Source organism: Dermacentor andersoni, chromosome 2, assembly GCF_023375885.2.
Source record: "Dermacentor andersoni chromosome 2, qqDerAnde1_hic_scaffold, whole genome shotgun sequence".
Lineage (NCBI taxonomy): Eukaryota > Metazoa > Arthropoda > Arachnida > Ixodida > Ixodidae > Dermacentor > Dermacentor andersoni.
In genome coordinates this window covers 176,029,003-176,049,412 of record NC_092815.1, presented here as the reverse complement: position 1 = coordinate 176,049,412, position 20,410 = coordinate 176,029,003, and the positions used below count along the sequence as shown (strand labels likewise).

General features: G+C 46.4%; 1 protein-coding gene across 1 annotated transcript in view; it reads right to left on the bottom strand.

The window, feature by feature from the left end:
* Myo31DF (Unconventional myosin ID) overlaps window positions 1-20,410 on the bottom strand; it is a 103,781-nt gene that overhangs the window by 41,995 nt on the left and 41,376 nt on the right. The window contains exons 2-5 of the mRNA XM_050187229.3: window positions 7,963-8,171; window positions 5,908-6,001; window positions 5,284-5,449; window positions 2,203-2,352 (exon numbers count right to left, since the gene is read on the bottom strand). Coding sequence (XP_050043186.1) covers window positions 2,203-2,352; window positions 5,284-5,449; window positions 5,908-6,001; window positions 7,963-8,171 — 619 coding nt within the window. The remainder of the gene's footprint in view (window positions 1-2,202; window positions 2,353-5,283; window positions 5,450-5,907; window positions 6,002-7,962; window positions 8,172-20,410) is intronic.

Genomic DNA, 20,410 nt, shown 5'->3' with positions numbered 1-20,410 from the left:
CTCTTGACCTTGCTCTGGTGTCAACTGACCGCGGGCAACTGTTTGCTTCTTGGTGAAGCAGCAGACTCTAGAGGCGACCTTTTTCTTTGTAAGCATATTTTTTTGTTTCATGATATAGAAAGGCCTGAACTTTTTGCCATCTGTCATTGTCAGGTTTGGTTGTGCATTTCTTTTTTCTTTTTTTTCTCCCTCTCCCCTGGAATTTCTTCATCGCTTTCCCCATCCCTATGAAGAGCAGCATGTTAGCGGTCATATGCACACTGGCAAAAATCTCTGCTTTCCAATAAAAGGTTTCTCTGTCTCAATTGTATAAGCCTAACATCTCGAATACCTTCATTAAAAAATGTTCTGGCTTGTTGCATGCATTTTTTCCTTTTAAATTCTCGCATCCTAATAAAGGTTCACTTTGTCCTTTCAGCCCATCTTTTGTGTTGTTCGCTGCACCAGCTTTGTGAATTCAACGTCCCTGTACCATCCAAAGCTTCCCACTAAAATTACTGGAGGGAAACCTGGCATTGATGTTGTTCGACCACCCTAGGATTGATGGGTCATGCATCATTCTTTGATCAGGCATAGCTTTGTTAAGAAAGCACTCTGCAATTTCTTTTATTGTTATTTTCTGTTCTGAACATTTTTAGAGCAACAGAATCTTTCACTTTGACCCTGCAGCTACTTCATTATGTTACGTAATTTCAGCTGCATCTTGACAATTCTGAGCATGTGTGTCGTTAGATTTGGATGCTTTTGGTCAGTAAATGGATGAATATTTGAGGTATTTTGAAGAAATTTCTTATATTTACTGTTCTGAGAACAATACGATATTGAAGAAAATTTAGAGGATAAGTTAAGCCAATCAAAATCTAAGATGACAATACAGTCGACTTCCGTTAATTCGATCCTGACAGGACTGACAAAGCTGGTCAAATTATCTGGCGGCTCTAATTAAACAGAAAGCACAAAAAACGACGAAACATGCCGTTCGTATGCTCGGCCTTTAAAGTTCGCTTCGCCACAACAGAACCATGTTACGCGGCGAAGTATACTAAGCGGGGTGAGGGGCAAGTGACACTGTTACGGGACATAACACATGTTCCTTAATTTACACACGCACATGCGCCACTTCCGGTCACAGTACGAGCGCCTAGACACCTAATGAGTTTACTGGCAGGTCTTCAGAATTTTAGACAGACCCTCGCTCTTTTGTTGGCTTTAAACGTACCATCGACTTTCGAAGCTTTTTCATCTCGCCACCTTCCTTTTTGCCAGCTTTCCCAAAACACAGATGGTTTTTCTCTGCTTCTCGGGGAACGTCACGCTCACGCATGTATAATTAAGGGACGCGCGCTGGACCCCGTTAACGGTCTCGCATACGAGACACGCATGGGGGGGGGGGCGAAACGAGGGCTCAAATTGCACCCAGCAACGTCACGAACAGCTCTGAATGGCTGACAGTATGCCTACTAGGCGTCTAGGTGCACATACTGGAGACGGCACGTGTGCGCCTATATAATTAGGAAACGGGTACCATGGTTCGTGAAAGTAGCCCCTTTGCATTCTTGGTACGCTTCACCGCATAACACCGCTGTATTGCGGCGAAGCTGATTAGTCAAGTTCGAATTATTTGGCGAAGGCCAATTTTGAGATCGAAATAACGAAAGGTTGGGCCTTTAAAATGCATGGTTGCCGGCCGGGACCTTCCGTCGGGATAGAATTAACCGGATCGTACGAACGGAGGTCTACTGTATTAGGTTAACGTAAACAGAATGTCGTTCGAAGCCAGGACAAAGTTTATGACAAATCCGTCATCCCAACAACCCATCGTTAAACAAAAAACATAATTCCGCATTATGACAAATCTGTCATCCAATCAGCCCATCGCTAAACAAAAAACATAATTCCCACGCAGGATGAAGGTCTGTTCCCGCGGCGCATGTAGACAGAAGTGCAAGAATGCCTCTTAGGCCAACTGCCACATAGCAAATTTGAGATGACAATATTAGGTTAAAGCAAGCTACCAGATGGTTGTTAAAAGTTAGAAGGAGAAAGTTTAGACAAATCTATCATATAACCCATCTATCCATCATTCCCATGCTGGATGAAGTGCGCTAGCTACCAGCAGCTCAAGTAGACATACATAGTGCCAGATTCCCTATAATATAATTTTAGTGCGAAACTCATTACTATTAACCTGTAGCTATGTACCTTGGGCGAGCCTCCCTGCCGTGTGTAAAAGTACAACTGGGGCTCATGCTTGAGGCCATAGGAAGACAGTTGTGCATCAGGTGCTCCATACAGCAGTTCATAGAAGGCGTGGAAGTTTCGCTCACCAGGCTGCTGGTATATCACACGGGACTACACAAACACCAAAGAAAAAAAGCAAGAACAGAACAATGAATTAAATCTAATTCCACTGCACTCTGTTATAAGCTTTTGATACCGTAATAGTTCCTCCGTTCTTGGCTTAGCGCAACACACAGCATAGTTAGGCAACATGCAAAACGAAAAGGCAGCATGTGACTGCCAACTAGGCACTACATTAAAAGACAACTGGCTTGTTTTTCTTTTGTGAAAGGCTCTTACATAAGTAAGCTGCCTTGCGAAAAAAAAATATAGATATATATGTATACATATACAGGGTGTCCCACATAACTTGAGCCAAGAATTTAAAAATGAAAGGCATGTCAGAAGCGAATAGAACCAAACTCATACTATTTGCAATAGCCTATAGTCACTCATACAATTTTTGTTTTCCCCTTAGCTCACTAATAAAATTTAATTACTCAACTTTTTAATTATTGGCCGAGGACCCCAAGTATGATACGCAGGATTGTAGAACTCCTTCAGACACCCCCTATCGAGTTGTCTCCTTTACGATACGTCTCACATAGTCCTTTTTTCCGGGTTGCAAAGAAAGCACGTGAAATATGAAGAAAGCCACGTAACGGAGCGTTTGTACAGTGGTATTGTGCTGCTCTCAAGAGTGCGTTCGGTGAACAAGGTCGGCTGCATCGTGACTGGCAATGAAGAAGCAGCAGGGTATTCTTTATCTCATTGGCAGCGCTTGGCCAGGAGCATGCATTTTCGCCGCCATCCGACTGCTCGCGCACCGCCATTCCAGTACGATTTTTAACTTTTCACACCACTCCTGTCAAACTCTTGAAAACGGTTAATCAAATAGGCCTAATTAATTAAGTCGATTAAATGAAAGGTGGACAGTGATGAAGATTAATTGTTTTGCGGGATACTTTTATTCAATCAATCAATCATTATTGATATTCCCAACCCTACTGTAGTCCTGAGTTTCAAGGTGTACCTCTCCGTAACTGTGGCTAGCATGTTTACCGAGTACCTTTGTTCAGTACGAAGAAAAAACGAGAATAGATGAGTGCCCCTATTTCTGGACCATACTGTAAATGCACATAATTTTGCAGCACTAATTCTTGGTGAATTGGGGACTTCGTGCATATTCCCAGCTGCTAAACTTTGCAATTTTGGGTTTGTGCTTTATGGCTCACTTAACGAGCCCCATGAGCTCCTTTGCATTTATTTTTACTTCTTTTAACAAATTTGCAATTCTATCTTTACAAAACTCATGTGGCCTGCCAACACAATCGCAACTCAGCAGAAGCTGGGCAAAGATGACAAAGTGCTTCTAACGGCCTCACTGATGAAAGCCCTGCATGCTGTCCGGCTCACTGAAGTCATTAAAGTATGGCACTCTCTCTTTGTGAGGCTGGGAATTCGCTATACGACATTTGGCAGGACTGGTCTAGTGCAGGCTCGCAGAGACAAGTACTAAACCAATTGCGCTACATTTGAGATGGTACAGCCTGCAGTACTAGCCAGCAAAATAAGTATTTACCTTATGGGACAGTGTTCATGTTTTCTCCCTGAATACTTTGTGACGTTAAATATTGTGACATTTTCCAAATGTGAAAGTCGCATAAATTAAGGACACATGAAAATAAACAGTTTTACACTATATATATGCGACTTTGATAACCTGTATATATGGTTGCATTAGAAACTTGCTTTCATAGTACATGGAAGGAAGGCACAATATATTTGCTGTGTTATTTAACATGTGCTCTTTCATATAAATATTTTAAGAACTCATATTGCTTTCTTTAGACCCTTGTGTGACCACGACAAATTTTATTGCAGTATTTGCTGGATTTATTGTCCTGTATTGCATTCCTTGCTTTTATGTTTTGCCATTGCTTACTTATCTCCGACAGGTTACAATGTCACTTCCTCTTGTTATTGTTTCCCCCCTATGCAAAGTTCTTACCGGGCCTTTTGAGTAAGTGAATAAAAATATATTGACATCACGGATATTTTTAACTTCAGATCAACGAAAGAAAAGATTGTCATTTATTGTAATTGTAGCACAATGCTGCCACAAGAAAGTGAATGGGCCTCCCTCAGTGAAAGCAAACTTGAGTGCTGACAAAAATATTCTTGACCCAGGAATCAATTCCAGCACCAAAGCCTGACTGGGGAAGTCAAGCACCATATGTGACCAAACCAGAAAGCTAGAACAAAGTGATGTGATGTGCTATTTGCATGCCCTGCTAAGATGGTGGTCAGGGGGTTTGATTCCTGAAACAGGCACAATGCGTATAAACTCAAAAGTTTACTCTTTAAGACGAGCTGGTTTCATAAGTCGAACCACAAAACGCAGAGTGTAATAAATCCATGTTTCTATTTGGAGACAATGTTCATTTCCAAATCATTTTATATAAAGATATTCAAAGGTTCTGTTCCAAATGTTCTGTTCCAGTGAATTTGTGTTACAAGTCAAACCTCGATTGTTTATACAACATGGATATAACAAATTATCCGAAGCAACAAAATAAATATAGAAATGTTCCGGCCAATATCAACACGTGACGATCATAATGTTTATAACAAGGTATTTTATGCCAGATGTGATGGTTATAAGAAGGTGCGACTGTTCTGTTTGCTTTGCACTTGAAAGATTAATATTCACTTCTGTACATATCTCACAAGCAGCGGCGCTAAATAGACATGGATGAAGAAAAGAGGATCACAGCACAAGCACTGAACTCGCCCAAGCTTCCCTACTATTGCACATGTCTGTAATTTGAGGACCATATGCATGGTGTCTACCTAGTAGACTACTTTAGGAATGTGTGCCTGGAGCACAGAATATCACGTGACTTAATACACTGTCCCGAATTTGCTGAATATCGTTCTGTGTGAAAAATCAAAAATAAAGGAAGAATGGTAACCACAGTAGCATCCATCGTTCTACCATACCTTCTCCAGGAGGTAGTTGTTAATGTGTCCTCCCAAAGGGTCACCCTTGAAGTCAAAGTTGATGTCCATGTACTTTCCAAATCGACTTGAGTTGTCATTACGGTTAGTTTTGGCATTGCCAAATGCCTCAAGGATGCAGTTGGACTGTAGTAGGATGTTCTTGACCCTGTCAGAAAATTAAGGTGAGACAAGTATGCTGTATGATGCGAGTAGGTGCTACATTGTGTAGTGTTTTGGGTACCAGCAATAGGTAAAAGTTTTTGCTAAATTGCTGGCTTTTCCTGCTCATATTAACAACCGGGGCAGCCTTGAGTGGTGCATCCTGTCAAATGTAATGCATGGTTACGGTGCCTTTCTATAGCTAATATGTCAATATGCCAATGTGTTGTTTGCCAATGAAAACAGGAGAAAGGACAGCAGCCACTGAAAGCAAACCATCTGCCACAAGAATGAACTGCAAACAATCCTTTTTCAGCAATTAACGAGAAGCAACACTAGTATACTGCAAAAAACTGACGACAAATTTGCTGTTAAACTAGTGCATGGTACTGCGCACATCATTAACAAGAGTTCAAAATCATGTTTACAGCGTAAAGTTTTTAAATTATGGAAACATGCACTCACCTTTCTATTTCCTGCTGGCCTGTGACATTTGTGATGGCCGCTATATACCTCATAATAATCTTGGAGGCTTCAGTCTTTCCGGAGCCACTCTCTCCTATAAGAACAGAAGAATATGTACACTTAGATGACTTAGGGCTTGCAAAGTTGCCTGAAAAAGAGACTGAAGTAGGAAGACAAGTGGAAGCAGAAATGGCAAAAGCAAGAAGGGGAGAAAATAGGGTAAGCACAACTTGTAAACAAATAGTGAACACAAACAAATGTAGGGAGCTCGAGACAGAGGCACTAGATTGGATTATGGGGTTTAAGCTGAAGAACTCATAATTTGATTATGAGGCATGCCATAGTGGGGGGCTCCAGATTAATTCCAGGTTAATTTTGACCACTAGGGGATCTTTAACGTGCCCCCTAATGGACGCGACACAGGTGTTTTTGCATTACGCCCCATCGAAATGCGGCGGCCACCACCTGGATTTGCTCCCGCGACTTTGTGCTCAGCAGTGCAACACCGTAGCTGCTACCGTGCTGGGTAAAATGCAAAGAAGGACATGCATGTTGAGAAAGAACAAATAAATGAGGCATCCAGAGAAGAAAGCTAGAAGTAAAAATTTAAAAAGAGCAAAGATTTTAAAAATTTGTTGTGCTAATCAATGTTGTATGCAGCACAAGTTCTACATTTCTTGTAAAGAAGCAAACAGAAAAATATTCCCCAATGATTACGATACTCCCTAAAGTGAAATTTGAGTGCAGCGCTATACCTCTTTTCACTTCGCGATACATTGGCTGGCGCAGACACTGCAAAAGGAGCAAAGTGTGGTGTGATGGCCTTGCTAATCGGGAGATCGCGATAGGCAGCGCGTGGGTGACGCGTGGGCGCGATTCGTAGCAGCCGCCGCAGACAGACCTCCACTCATGCAACGCTTTGTTTCCATATATGGTATCGGTGGACGCGCTCGCCGCATGTCTTATCGATGGCGCGTCATCGGTGAACGAACGGCGGCGCGCTACTACTCTGGCGCCATCTCGCAGCGGTCGTCGCCGCAGAGCCCGTCTTGTGCGGCACTGCGCTTTTATTCTCACTCTTGCGCCATACCCTCCTCCTCCACTTTCCTCCTCGCGCTATCTTCGCTACCGCCGTCTTTCATCCCCCGCTGCGCTAAGCGTTCGCTCTTTCATCCTTCGCTGTGCTCGTTCGCTCGGTTACGCCGAGAGATGCCGAAGCTCAACACAGGAACGGGCGCCTAAAAGCTGCGCTTTAAAAAGAAGCAGGGTTGAAAGCGGGACACATTTGAAGTAGAAATGGGTGTGATCAGCAGGAAGGATTATCTGTTTTAGTGCAGCGGTGGTGAAATGGTAGTGCGTCCACCTCGTACGTGGGCGGGTCCTGGGCTCCACTCCCAGTGCCGCCGGAAACCAATCGGTTTTTCTTATGGAGAATGATGTATCATAACTCAGTGCTCGTTTGTTTATATGGGTTCTCATCTCGAAAGGGAGCTCTATATAGAGTTTCGAAGGTCTCGGGCGCCGATTGTCCCATCACAGCTTTGGTGAAATAGCTGAGCGTCCGACGCTGCTGTGGGATACATACGGGTGTCACTGCCAAGTACAGTCAGCCACAAAAATTTGCGGACCAGGGGATCTAAGAAAACGCTTAATTTCCGAGCAGCCTGTAAAAGTAGTCGGTAAAATCGAACATCACAACGTTGTTCCCATATACAAGTAGACGCTGTAAATGCAAATAATAGGCTGCATTGCGAGGCTGCGCAGATATTCAGCTTTTTCTCAGATGTCGTGTTGCGTAAAATTTTGTGGTTGACTGTACCTTCTGTACCTTCTGTAATTTTGTGGTTGACTGTATATCACTTTCTATACAATTCTATGAGCAGCTATGAAAATTTAAACGAAGAAGGGAGAAAAGAAAGCACAGAGAAGCAGGCAGACAAATAAAAAAAAGCTTGCGTATGATTAAGGCAACTAGCGCATAGCACACTAGCCCATGCACAGATCTTTCTTTAAGCTCTTGAGCACAGTGCAAGCGTTCGTGGTACAAGGACACACCAGAGATGACAATGCAGGTGTCGCGGGCCTTGCGCTTCATCTCCTTGTAAGCGGCGTCTGCAATGGCGAACACATGCGGGGGCCGCTCAAAGATCTCGCGGCCCTTGTAGTCAGCCACCTGGTCAGGGCCGTAGATGTTAAGCGTCCGGTACGGGTTGACCGAGACGCACACCTCACCGATGTACGTGTACACGCGGCCTGCATTGAACCTGCACATGCGAGACAAATAAGGGCACTGATGAGTTTCACGTACAAACACTTTGCGAAGCATCAGAAGAGCAAGTACAAAACTGCAGATTCATGGACTACATCCTTGTTGGACTTCATGAAGAAAACAGGGCTTTGTGATCATGTATCGTTTGATGTCATATGGTAAAGTAATGCGAAAAGAAAAACAAAGGAAGAGAGCCTTCAAAAGTCGGCTATGGATCAGCAAGTGACCACGTGACTAGTCTCACATTTTGAATTGTAGAAATTTAACTGCAAAGTTTTCAAGTGATTGCTGCATTCTGCAGTGCAGCAGTGGGCCTGGGCCCCCACTTTACATTTCAGAAAATACCTGAATCTTCATATCATGTTGACCGCAAATAAAGACGGGGACTGCGGAAGAGAACACAAAAACGACACGGAACACTAACTAGGCCAAACTGAAGTTCTTCTGAAGCATATAGCTGAATCTTACTGTGGCTTTTGCATATTCCAAAAGCTTTTGTGGGCTGCTTGCATATTCCAAGAAGCCAAAAGATTGTAATCAAGGGGAGTGCTAGGATTTTGCAGTTTTGTAGAACCAACGGGAGACCAACTACTACATGACTTGGACATGCCAGAAAACAATGAGTGGGCCATGTATTAAATTTTTTTACAAAGGTTCTACGTCACTCATACATGCTGCCAACGGCCTGAGCAACGTGAAGCACGAGCAGTGGGTTCTTTTGTTACTCTGGTAGACTGGTTTCGATCAAGTTAAAAAGTCCTTGTGATGTGTTCAAAATGTGGTTATCATATGAAATTTCAACATATGACTGGCTAAAATAAAATTGGCAGTGGCTGTCCGACGTCCCTATTCTGTCCCTGTGAGCAGGTGCGCCATTAGCCACTGCCACAAGCACTAGTAGAACTGTAGCAAAAATAACTGTACTGTGCTCGACCATGCTATGACTTGATACTCCCAAATGTGACCCAAATGCGGACTGTTGCCGTCGTGCCTCAGTGTGCTGCTTTGAAATATATGCCCCCTATACAACAACACTGCTTTCTGTGGGCAGGTGTCATTGACATCCCTTTATTTGGCCCTGCCTTCACGCATAAAAACAATTCACAACTTGTTCCGTGTTTGTCTGGTTACCAGTGGTGGAACAGCCATTTCACCTTTCGGCGCAGGTCCTGGCGCAGGCAAAAGCCGATTTGGCACAGTAGCAAGCACTTTGGCACAGTGTCCAAGGTACGCGTGCTTACCATATACCAAGCAAATTTTAACTGATACAGTCAATATGTTACGGAGACGGTCTGCGCCAGGCTTATCCTGCGAGCGCTGCAAACGCGACGCTCCACCACACTGCAACGCACAAAAAGCGCTACGGCCGGGTTCGCCGATACGGTGCATAGAAGGCACCACTCGTCAACAAACACGTGTTTATTAACCCAGGATGCAACACAGCGACAGTTACGGCTTTTGCACAAAGGATCACCGCAAGACCGATCACTACGGGCGCCTGCACTGAACATGACATCACGCGCCATATACTCGGTCACGTCATGCACATTCCGGAGTTTTCGAATAGGCCGCAAGAAAAAAGAATAGCATCAGCGCCAATGCGCATGCGCGATACACAAACAGGGTTTTGAATTTACGTTCGCGACTATTTCACTAAAATAACGCACCGCCCCAAGCTCGACGTAAAACTTTCGCGTCAACGAACATGCCGTCATCCATCGAAGTGGCGGCTCTCGTCGTGTAAAACATTCGGCCTCATTCACTAATACCATTTTTAACTATGCACCACGTGTGATTCTGACCGCAGTGGCTCTTTTGCAAAGCGCCGGTATCACCCACAAACATCAAAAACGCTTAACTTTAACCCTAGACTGTGACATCCTCCTTCGGCAAGCTCCGCGGTACCACGCAGGTTCGATGAACACCGAAACAAAGCGGCAGCAAGACGTTACAGCGGCACTACGTTGTACTTTCGTAAGAGAAAGAATGAGCGAATTACGAACCGGTCGGCTACGAGTTTCTGAGAAACTATGGACGGGTCTCGGCTTCCTTCTATGATGATGATGATGAAAGCGTGCTGTTGGTTTTGATTTCAGTTTTGCTAGCTGCGAAGCATCGACGAAAGGAGGGATTCATTCTTATGCTTGATTTGGCGCAGGTTCGGCTCAATTTTCCGCTAAAATGCCATTTTGGCGCAGGATGGCGCAAAGGTCCGCTCTCGCCACAGTTTGGCGCAACTGACGCAGCTGTTCCACCAATTGATTGAGCTCTGCGCCACCAGAGATGTGCACCGTACAAGCCCATTCTCCACTCCACTCGCTCATCCGGTAAAACGCCCAGTCTGCTTGCGTTTACCAGAGGCGGCAGTGGTAGAGTACACGCGTGGCAGGCGACTCGGCAGGGAAGCTGGTTTTTGTCAGGTAACCGACAGCTCGCGGGGATATTGAACTGCTGAATCAGAGTCACAAGAGAGTTTTAGCACGTCCTGAATTCCGAAAAACGCGGACGGTTTGGGCGGATTGTCGGGTGAGCGAGGGAGTAAACATGAGCGGCTGGAGTGATGACGTCACCCAATGGCGCAGAGCTCAGTCAGACAAGCAGAGCTATGTTATTGCAGACAACAAGTGCATTCTACTTCACCGCTTGTGTAAGTTTTCGACGGCGGCGTAATTGCGTTCACGATTAAGTGAACACGATTACCATTTTTACAATTACCGAACGCGATTACCATTCTTTTCCATATATAGGTTGATGTGGTGCTGCCACGTGACGATTCATTAGTGAGTTTTAGAATAGGGGCCCCAAACGTTTTGGGGCCCCAAATAGCGTCGAAGCCACTGCGCATGCGCGAGACGCAAACTGCGTTTGGGTTTTGCGTTGGGAACGCTATTTCACCGATTTAGCGGGAGCCCAAATAGCGGCCCCAAAAGCTTTGCGTCAACAAACATGGCGGCACCCATCGAAGCGACGGCTCTAACCTAGCACCAAACTGGGTTTGATTCGCGGTAACGCGTGAAGTACGCAAGCTAGGAGAAGTGATTGCGGTTATCGCTTTCTCTCAACTAGCGTGTGTTATGAAGACTGATCATTAGGCGCCGCTGCTTCCGAATTCGATTGTGGATATTATGGCTCACAGGCCTTACACGGCTAAGCTTGGCTGGTGAAGGCACGTAAAGTTGGTTTTGTTGCTCAAAACTAAGCGCCACTAATTGTTTGCTGCTTGAAGAATAACCTCTAAGATGTAATTAAACGCGAATACACGCAAGTCAAAATGACTATTCCTATCATAAAACGGTATATTTTATTTAATTATTTCTAATAATTTTTCTTTGATGCCGTAGTGGCGCTGTCAGCGCAAGACCCTATCCGCAAACGCAAAACCCTATTCTAAAACTCTTCACTCCAACGTGCCCCAACGCTAACACCCGCAAAGCTCTTTGGGGCCCCAAAATTTTGGGGTATTCTACAGCTCTCTATTGACATTTATGGCTGCCCGCAACCGATGAGCAACCTAAGCAGCCCAGACAAATGATATCGCCTCGAAACATTATGAAAAGAAACCATATAGAGATGAACGAGATTTTCCGACGACGCCCCCTTGGCTCGAATATCTATCTCTTAAGGTCGCGCAACCCACGAACCACACGCAGTTGCGAGTGCGAAATCGCGCGCTGCACATACTGCGTAAGTGCTGGCTGACGTTACTGCGGCACGAGTTGCGAATGTGTGTCACCATCATTCGGCAAGCCAAACTGCGCAGCTACGCGATAAAAGCAAAACGACAAAAAGCATAAGACGAGAAAAAATAAGTGGCAGCCAACACGCTTCATTAACCGTTTCGTTCGCGCGCGTGCAGACTATCGAGGCAGACGCGTTGTAAAATCACGATTTTTTAAACGTGCGCGGCGGCCAAAGGCACTCATTCGTCTGTACAACTTACACATGGCTAACGGCTTTAAAGCATTGCGCGATAAGTGCACGTGATCGAGTGATGGCGGCGGAGGCGGCATTTGGGGGGAGGTTCTGTCGCCCGGCCGTTATGAAAATGGTTACCGCTGCAGACGTTGGCCATAACGCTACATTGGCTGTAAAGTGACCGTTGCCACCCCAGCCCCGTAGTTACAACACATCCCCCTATTTCCCGTCATTCTCCTACTTTTTACGACACCCGCGTAGGTGCGCAAGAGCTAGGAGCTGGTAACTGCATGCGAATGAATATGGGGCACATGGCATCTTTGACCACGTTACATCAGGCTAAACCTCGTCGTAGCAGCATTCACAACCGACAGGTACTTTCATAATACACGGTGTTGGCTTATCTACCTCCCCGGTATACGTAATATATTTTTTCTTTCTTTACTGAATTTTTAAATATAATCTGTGGCAGATAGCATAATTCTAACCCTTGAGCTAAATTACTCGATGAGCCGGCCATTACTTGTACGAGAAATCAAAATGATTAAGTGAATAGCTAAGAATTACGTTAATTAACTTTTTAATTATTTTGCGGGACATTTCAATTTACGAATTGTAGCTATACTGAGTATGAAAGGCGTATCCATTTGAAACGAATTAACAAGACTACACAAGTTTCTAGATATAAATTTTCAAAGTGGCCGACTCTTGTGCTTCAATGCATAAGACGACATAAACGACAGTGCATTTTTACCGCCCCTTTGACTCCGCATATCTCAATACCGGTGCTATCCTCAGAATTCGTTACAAGTGGATATATGCTTTGCGAACTCACTAGCCATAATCCGTAGACATGAATGCGTGCCGCGAAGTAATTAAGACGTTAATCAGTGTAATTATGTTAAATTAAATTGCGGGGTTTTTAGTGCCAAAACCACTTTCTGATTATGAGGCACGCCGTAGTGGGGGACTCCGGAAATTTAGACCACCTGGGGTTCTTTAAATACACGGGTGTTTTCGCATTTCGCCCCCATCGAAATGCGGTCGCCGTGGCCGGGATTCGATCCCGCGACCTCGTGCTTAGCAGCCCAACACCATAGCCACTAAGCAACCGCGGCGGGTATCAGTGTAATTATGTTAATTACTGACATAGGCGTTTTGATTTCTCGTAGAATTAATGGCCACCTCATCGAGTAATACAACTCAAGGGTTAGAATTGCCGCAGGTAATTTAAAAAAAAGAATGGAGCAGCTATACAAGCTATACATAGTATACATAAACTACATATAGTAAAAAACCCATATAGCAGCCAATACGTTACTTTTGGACATCGAAACCCTATTATTTGACACACTTAGTATGCAATTTTATCGATAGCCGACTACATCCACAACGAGAATTCAACACTGACTTTTCAGGAAAAAAAAAGAAGAAATAATCAAGGAAAAGCTGAGTGGAGTATATAAAATAAGTGCAGCGTTTACGAAGCCTTGCGGGTACATCGTCCCCATGTTAGCGTTCTCGCGGCGAAACCTCGAAACCGGCCCCACAGGTGCGCTCAACTCACCGCCGCATACACGCGCGCACTCGGCGCAGCGCACGATCTTTCTTTCAATGTCCCCGCGTTATTAAACCGTCGTTATCACGCTCATTGTTGATTATGATGTACGCTGATTGCTTGGCAGCGCCTGTATAACAGCCTCACGCCAATAAGGACCGGAAATCAGCGGGCGAGGAACGTCTGCGGCGCCCGCCCGCGCTGACGGCATTGAGCACCTCCGCACAAGAGACCGCTGCCTCTTCCACTATAACGCAATTATGCGTAAAAAATAAGAAGAAGAACGTCAGTCGGCTGTAGTATCATTTATGAAGGAGTCGTGCGACCGGCTGTCGTTTTCCACCGGAGTGTGGGCTATAAATTACGAGCAAGGCCTGCACGAGCGACACGTATACACACATCCGCTCGAAAGCGTCGCATACGCGTATGCACATATGGCGGGATACGCCTTTATTAACGAAATGCGCGATACGAAGAGGGCAAATAAACGCAAGCCACTTAGAGAGGCAGAGGCCGCGCATACACCTGTACCCTGCCAGCATCGTGGCCCAAAGATATTACCTTTCTTTGGGCTGGGGTGCCTTCGTTGTGTTTTTCGTCTCCCCCTCCAAGCCTTCCCTTTACACGGGAGTGTAATTCATTCGCGTCACTCGGAGATTCATAAAAAAACTCGCAAGCCCCGCCGGAGGCGTGAGAATGCGAAGCCATTCGGCTACGTACGACTTAACGTGGCGCACACACAAACAGCCTTCTCTATCTACCGCATTGGCCAACCTATACAAGGCACCCCTTTCTAGAAGTGTGCCTCTATGAAATCGATCGAACACATTATGACTGTAGGGCGTGCGGCGATGCAGGGGCCACATACAAGAAAAACGTGGCAACGATATATCAAGGCGCTTTCGAGACTCAGGCGCATGTTAGGTTCCCCGTTGCGCTCTATCAATGCAAACGCCAAGCACTCGGTTTTTTTGTTCGATTAACCTGAATCAATTGGGTGCATCTCAGAGCTCTGGCTTCGGTTATGCAGACTCTTACGTAGAGTCGCGTACAATACGACCTACAACATCGGTGTCCGTCGTCGAAGGCTTCGTAAGACAGCACGGCTGCGCCGACACACGAAAAATTGAAGACCTAGACAAAGTTCCAATTGCTGGCACTTATTAAACCAATACATCGCATAATTATTACACACAGCGCGCACTAAAAACGAAGAATAAAGACGAAACACGAGCGCTGTATAATAATTATGCAGATGTTCCGACTCGCCCAGCTAGCTACCGTACTCCAATATATCGTATGTCAGCGCAGCCGCGTAGCCTTGGAGCCCCTTCGATCACGGGCAAGGGTGTCGCAGGTTACACTGTACGGACTGTACATCAAGTTTTATATTTTCTTTATTTTTTTCCCCTTTCTTCTGCCCTCCTTCTTCTAAAGACTTTTCTCTCACTCTCTTGCATAGTGGCGTGTAGGCCAATACCTTTACGTCAGCAAACCTCCCTGTTTTTCAACAAAGATGTCTCTCTCTCTCTCTCAAGCAGCGATCCGCGTCGGCTACCGATGACACAGAAACAGGAAGCGATAAAGCCTCGCGAAAAGAGCCGCTATCTATCGTTTCTGACGCGAAACGCTCAAAGGAATTCCAGAGACTAATGATCGACATCGCCGTGGTCTCTCTCACGGCCGCAAAATCCGACACAACCAAAGTACGCCAACGTAAGATAGAATGGCACTTGTCGGCTTTTATAACGGTGCTGACTGTTCGTGCCATTCGCCAGGGCTCCCTTATTCTCTCCATGCCTCCTCCTCCTCCTCCTCTTTCAGTAACTTGACGTACGAAGCCTGTTTACACAAGCCTGTTTACACCACGTTTACAGAGAGACCATTAACGATAGGCAGAATGGTGTTTCATGAGCCGGCCTACAGTCAAACCCGTTTATGACGAAGGGTTCTGCGCTAGATATAGTTAGATACACTAACTTGTCGCATAACGAACTTCAAAAGAAGTTTTCTGGTGCGTTCGTTATATGTGAATTTATCTCCGGATCAGGAACAATAAGGAAAAGTCCACTTGTTGAAAACAGAACGCGCATGCCTGCCAAGCTGAGAACATTAACATCAAAACTGCGAGGGGGGAGGGAGGTTAGCAAGCAATATTTTTCAAAGTTTGCCGAGCAGATGCCTCTTCTGGAATTACCTTTGCAAGCGGCACACAATTAACAAACCGTATAAGTTAAAACAGCGGGCCATGAGAAGCACTACACAATCTTTATAGTATAGGAAATAACACTGACTTATTAAGCGAATTTGCTGTTGCCGATTTCGCCTGCTTCAGGAACTTGCCTGTATAAGCTTCCTCTAAAGCTTCATAGTTGGCAGGTACGAACGCGTAATATAGGTAGCATATTTCGCTGTTCCTGATTTCTCGGAGTCATTGATAGAGAATGGCATTCTTCATGATCGAGACTGTATGTACCTACTCCAGCCAACTTCTCTCAATATTGGTACAGTAATACCTGTGCACCGCATCCACCGCACAAAGGGCATCCCGAAGCGTCGAGCGACGACCCGATGCTGCGACGGAATGCCCCGAGTTCGATTATACCCAACGTGAGGCGGTCCTTTTACGCTATAGCGTCGGTCACGAAGTTTCGACCGCTCGAGATAGAGGACAATTCGCTTAAATCCAGGCTCGCAATATTTGGGTGTCTCGACAGCATATATAAGAGCGGCGAGTACGGGAGATGGTGGAGGACAAAAGACGGACGGGCGGGCGACGCAGCTCCGATGCGCGAGGTCTCGACGGCATGCGCGTTTCGCCCGACTCGTGATCTCGGCTGTGGGTCTGCGAGTTGAAGTAACGTCGAGACGAGCACATGCATGCACGAGAGACCGAGAGATTCAAGAGACAGCGGTTACTGCGCCTGGGTCGCCCGCTTTTCTGTAGCGGCAATATTTGAGCCGTTTTCTGTCACGTTGGAAGGGGAGGCTACGTCCTTGACTTCAGTCAAGGACCCGTGTGCGATTTTGGGTACGCGAATTGTTTCTCCAGTTTTGTCCAAAGAAAAAAAAAGAAAGGCACGGAACTGCATGAAGGTAAATTAAACAACCTACATGGTTCACTGTAGCCAGGGAAGAGGGCGTCAACCCCTAAATATTTCATACTGTGCCCTCCCTCCTATAGTACCAGCCATCGAATTCCAAGTGGGTCTATACTCAGCTGTTGTAAGCAACCGCTTACAACCTTCCTCATTATTATTATTTTTCTTTTATTTCCAAATCCCAGATCTACACTCATGGGTTTAAAAAAACCCCGTACAGCGCAATGATGCGTAGAAGTTTCGCCGACTCCGCTACAGAGATTCCCGAACCTGCGCCAAAATCCGGGCGCCCTCTTCCCACGGCACAGGAATGTGGTCGCCCGTATGCCAGACCGTAATCGTACCCGCGACCTCGTGCCCAGCGGAACACCATATACCAGCTCAGACAAAGAAAGGTTCTATATAATTGCGAGAAACGCCATCAAAACGATCACGAAGTAGGCCCGAGCGTAAACAGACAGTAACAATGTGAATATTGCGCCATGCATGCGTTTATATAACCGGCCCAAGTAATAACCCATGGCCCTACGGTTAAGGGTTACGGAATAAGGAGGCCGTTCAGTAACGAAATAGGACAGCGCTGATGGATATGCGTGCCGACAGCGTCAGCAGCTCGGTATATAGACTTGACTATTCGTCGTGGCTCCAAAGCAAAGGCATTCAAACAGAGTTACCAAGTGGAACTGTTAGCGAGTCGCAAGCGTTACGATAACCGGAAGATGAGAGAGAGAGAGAGGTTCTTAACCGACACAACTTGGCGACTATATCTCAGCAACACATGAAGATGCACTTTAAAGCATACTGACTTGAGATTTTCGACTTCAGTTATGTCCTGGAACTGAAACGCTGGAAAGAATACTGACAAGCCTTAGAGCACATTAAGTAATTTACCATAATAAATTTTTCTTACGAACCAGTTTCGGTTTCGTTTCTCTCTCTCTTTTCCAGGATGTGCACGTCATCACGTCACGACCCAGAAAGTGGTCAAGTGGAAGCGAGACAGCGTCGTTTTGGCACTCTCTCCGGCTCGCCATGGCTTCCGAGATCGGAGGCCACGGGCTCACTCGGTCGTCCGCTATGCTGATACTCTGTACGCGGCCCTATATGCGGCAGCGTAGCGAATGGCTCTTCAGATTAGTTTTGAACCACCTGGAGTTGTCTTCAACGTGCACACAATGCGTAATACACGATTGCTTTTGCATTCCAGCCCCGCAGGAACACCGGCTAGCTGCGACCAGGAATCGAACTCCCGCCCTCTGCCTACCACTTAGCCACTACAGTGGGTTACGAACAATTAAATTTCGGGGTTTTTGCGAGCCAAAACTACGATACGGTAATGGGGGACGTCCTACAACGGAAGAGTCCGGACCAATTTTCACCACCAGGAGTTCTCTCTTCAACGTGCACCCAATGCACGGTATACACGAGCGCTGTTGCTCTTCGCCCCCGTCGAAATGCGGCTGCCGCGGGCGGGAATTCGAACCCGCGACCTCGCGCTCCACCACGGCGGGCGCCCGCACTGGGTGCGAGAGAATATGCGCTCCGACCTTCAGACCGGCCTTGCACGGCGCATCAGGTACACACCGCGACGGCCGCGTCCGCAGGAAGGAGGCCTCCAAGCGAGGAAGCATCGCCCACCGCCCCATGACGTAGCGCACGTTACGAAATCCAGCAGAAAAAGCCGGAAGCTCGGCGAAGACGGGAAGTTTCTAGAGAAACCCATACGGGTCGACTTATGCCTTGGCAGCAGTGAACGCGCGCGGTAGCGCGCTGAAAAAGCCGTCAGATTATTGTATACTCTTCGCCGTACCACGGGTGTAGATGACTGCAAATAAACGTCCCCTCGAAGCCGACCGCAAGTAAACGCAGCTACAGCCAGACTTCCGCCAGCAGCTTCCGGTCATTTACGAAATGCTTACACGCCTTTTCTTTTTTTTTTCTTTTCTTTTTTCCAGGTTATGCATATGCGCGCACGGCTGCATCTATTATACCTTGGGTGCGCTATCAAAGGCTTTTCGAGATCCCTTGAAGAAAGCACGGGCCGCCGATTAGCGAAACGATTCCTGCAATGCGTGCAGACGCTGGAGCGGCCCTTCCGCGTGCTGGTGCTGCTTCGTACGCTCGGAAGGAAAAAAAAAAAGAAAGCACTTCCGTATTGTGCAGGGCGTGATTTGTATATAGTATAGTCACGCACAGACGATTACTTGGCGACTTATGCCCCGTCGATCGCAGTAACGTGGTGCACCGAAGTAAGACCAGACGAGGCTTGCGGAGCAGAAGCTTTTTACGCACGCCAGTGTGAGCGAGCTGCCTGCAGGGGGCTCGCGTATGCACGTATCCACCTGTTATCCCTTCAGCACGGCAAGAAGAGACTTCCCACTTATTGGAAACAAAGAACACGGTTACTACACATAAAATGAAAAACCTCAAGGGAAATTCCCGAGGAGGAAACAACGTGTGCGGACACACCTAAAACGTATACAGCTGCCTAAGTATTCGCTCCGTTGCGTGATGTTTATTATAGCTGCTACCGTGTTCGCCAGCTGCAAGCTATACTCTGTAGGCGCTCCGTCCCAACGCGTGACCACGGACCGGCTGACCAGAGCAGACGCAAATCTGGGAGCAGCGGGTGGATCTCGTTGTGCCCACCGGCTTAGTCTTGAGAAGCTATACTGCAGTTATTGTACACACTTGTACATTAGTTATGTACTATATATTCTCCGTCATCATCATTACCGTGCCTATTTCACGTACACTGCAGAACGCAGGCCTTTCCTTTCAGTATGCCCCATGTCTCGCGCCAGTTGACATTATCCAACATCTGCAGATTTCCCAAATTTCCCCATACTACCAGGGGCGTAGCCAAGGGGGGGGGGGTGCTTATGGGGCTTCAGCGCCGCCCCCCCCCCCCCCCGCCGAAATCTTTTCGTGCTGTCATGTGCCGCCGACCAAAACAGCCCCCGGCGCCGGAAATGATGCTGGATTTTGTCTATAATGTCCTTTTCACGCTCGAAAAGAGATTTCAGCGCGAACGCGGCGAAATCGGGCTGGAGCCAGTCCAAGCGATCGCGCCGCGCTGAGAAATCGCGTCGCGTACGTACAAACTGCGGCTCTGCAGGATTGGTTCAGTGGTATATACAATACCACTTGATGACAAATGCAGCCGAATTTCGTTGCAGTTGACCTGCAACTTTTTCTCAAGCTACTCCATAATATTTTTTTTTTAATATTTCTGCCCCGTACGCTATAGTGCCAGTGTGCAATGCTGTCGGTCATGACTTGGCAATGCCTGGCGTATGCGCTCCAACTCTTTTTATTAATCTGTAAATTTCATTTCTCGGCTTACGATTTTCTGGGAAAAATGGGCTGGATGAAGGTACTGTTGCACCGACTCCAAGGGCTGACCACCAATCAAGAATACTCGTTCTTGTGCCAGACTGTTGAACACTACTTTGGATTCCGCATAATAATTTTCATCTCTAAGACTTTGTCGGCGACGTACGGTCCTCAATCATTTGTTTCATCTCCACAGCTGCCCAACAGGACAATGTCGTCTGTAAACCGCAGGTTGCCGGAGTAGAAAATGACCTACTTAGCGCAGTAATTGGCCACCATACCACCCTCGGGATCTTGCCATACCGTTGTCCCTACCATATCTAT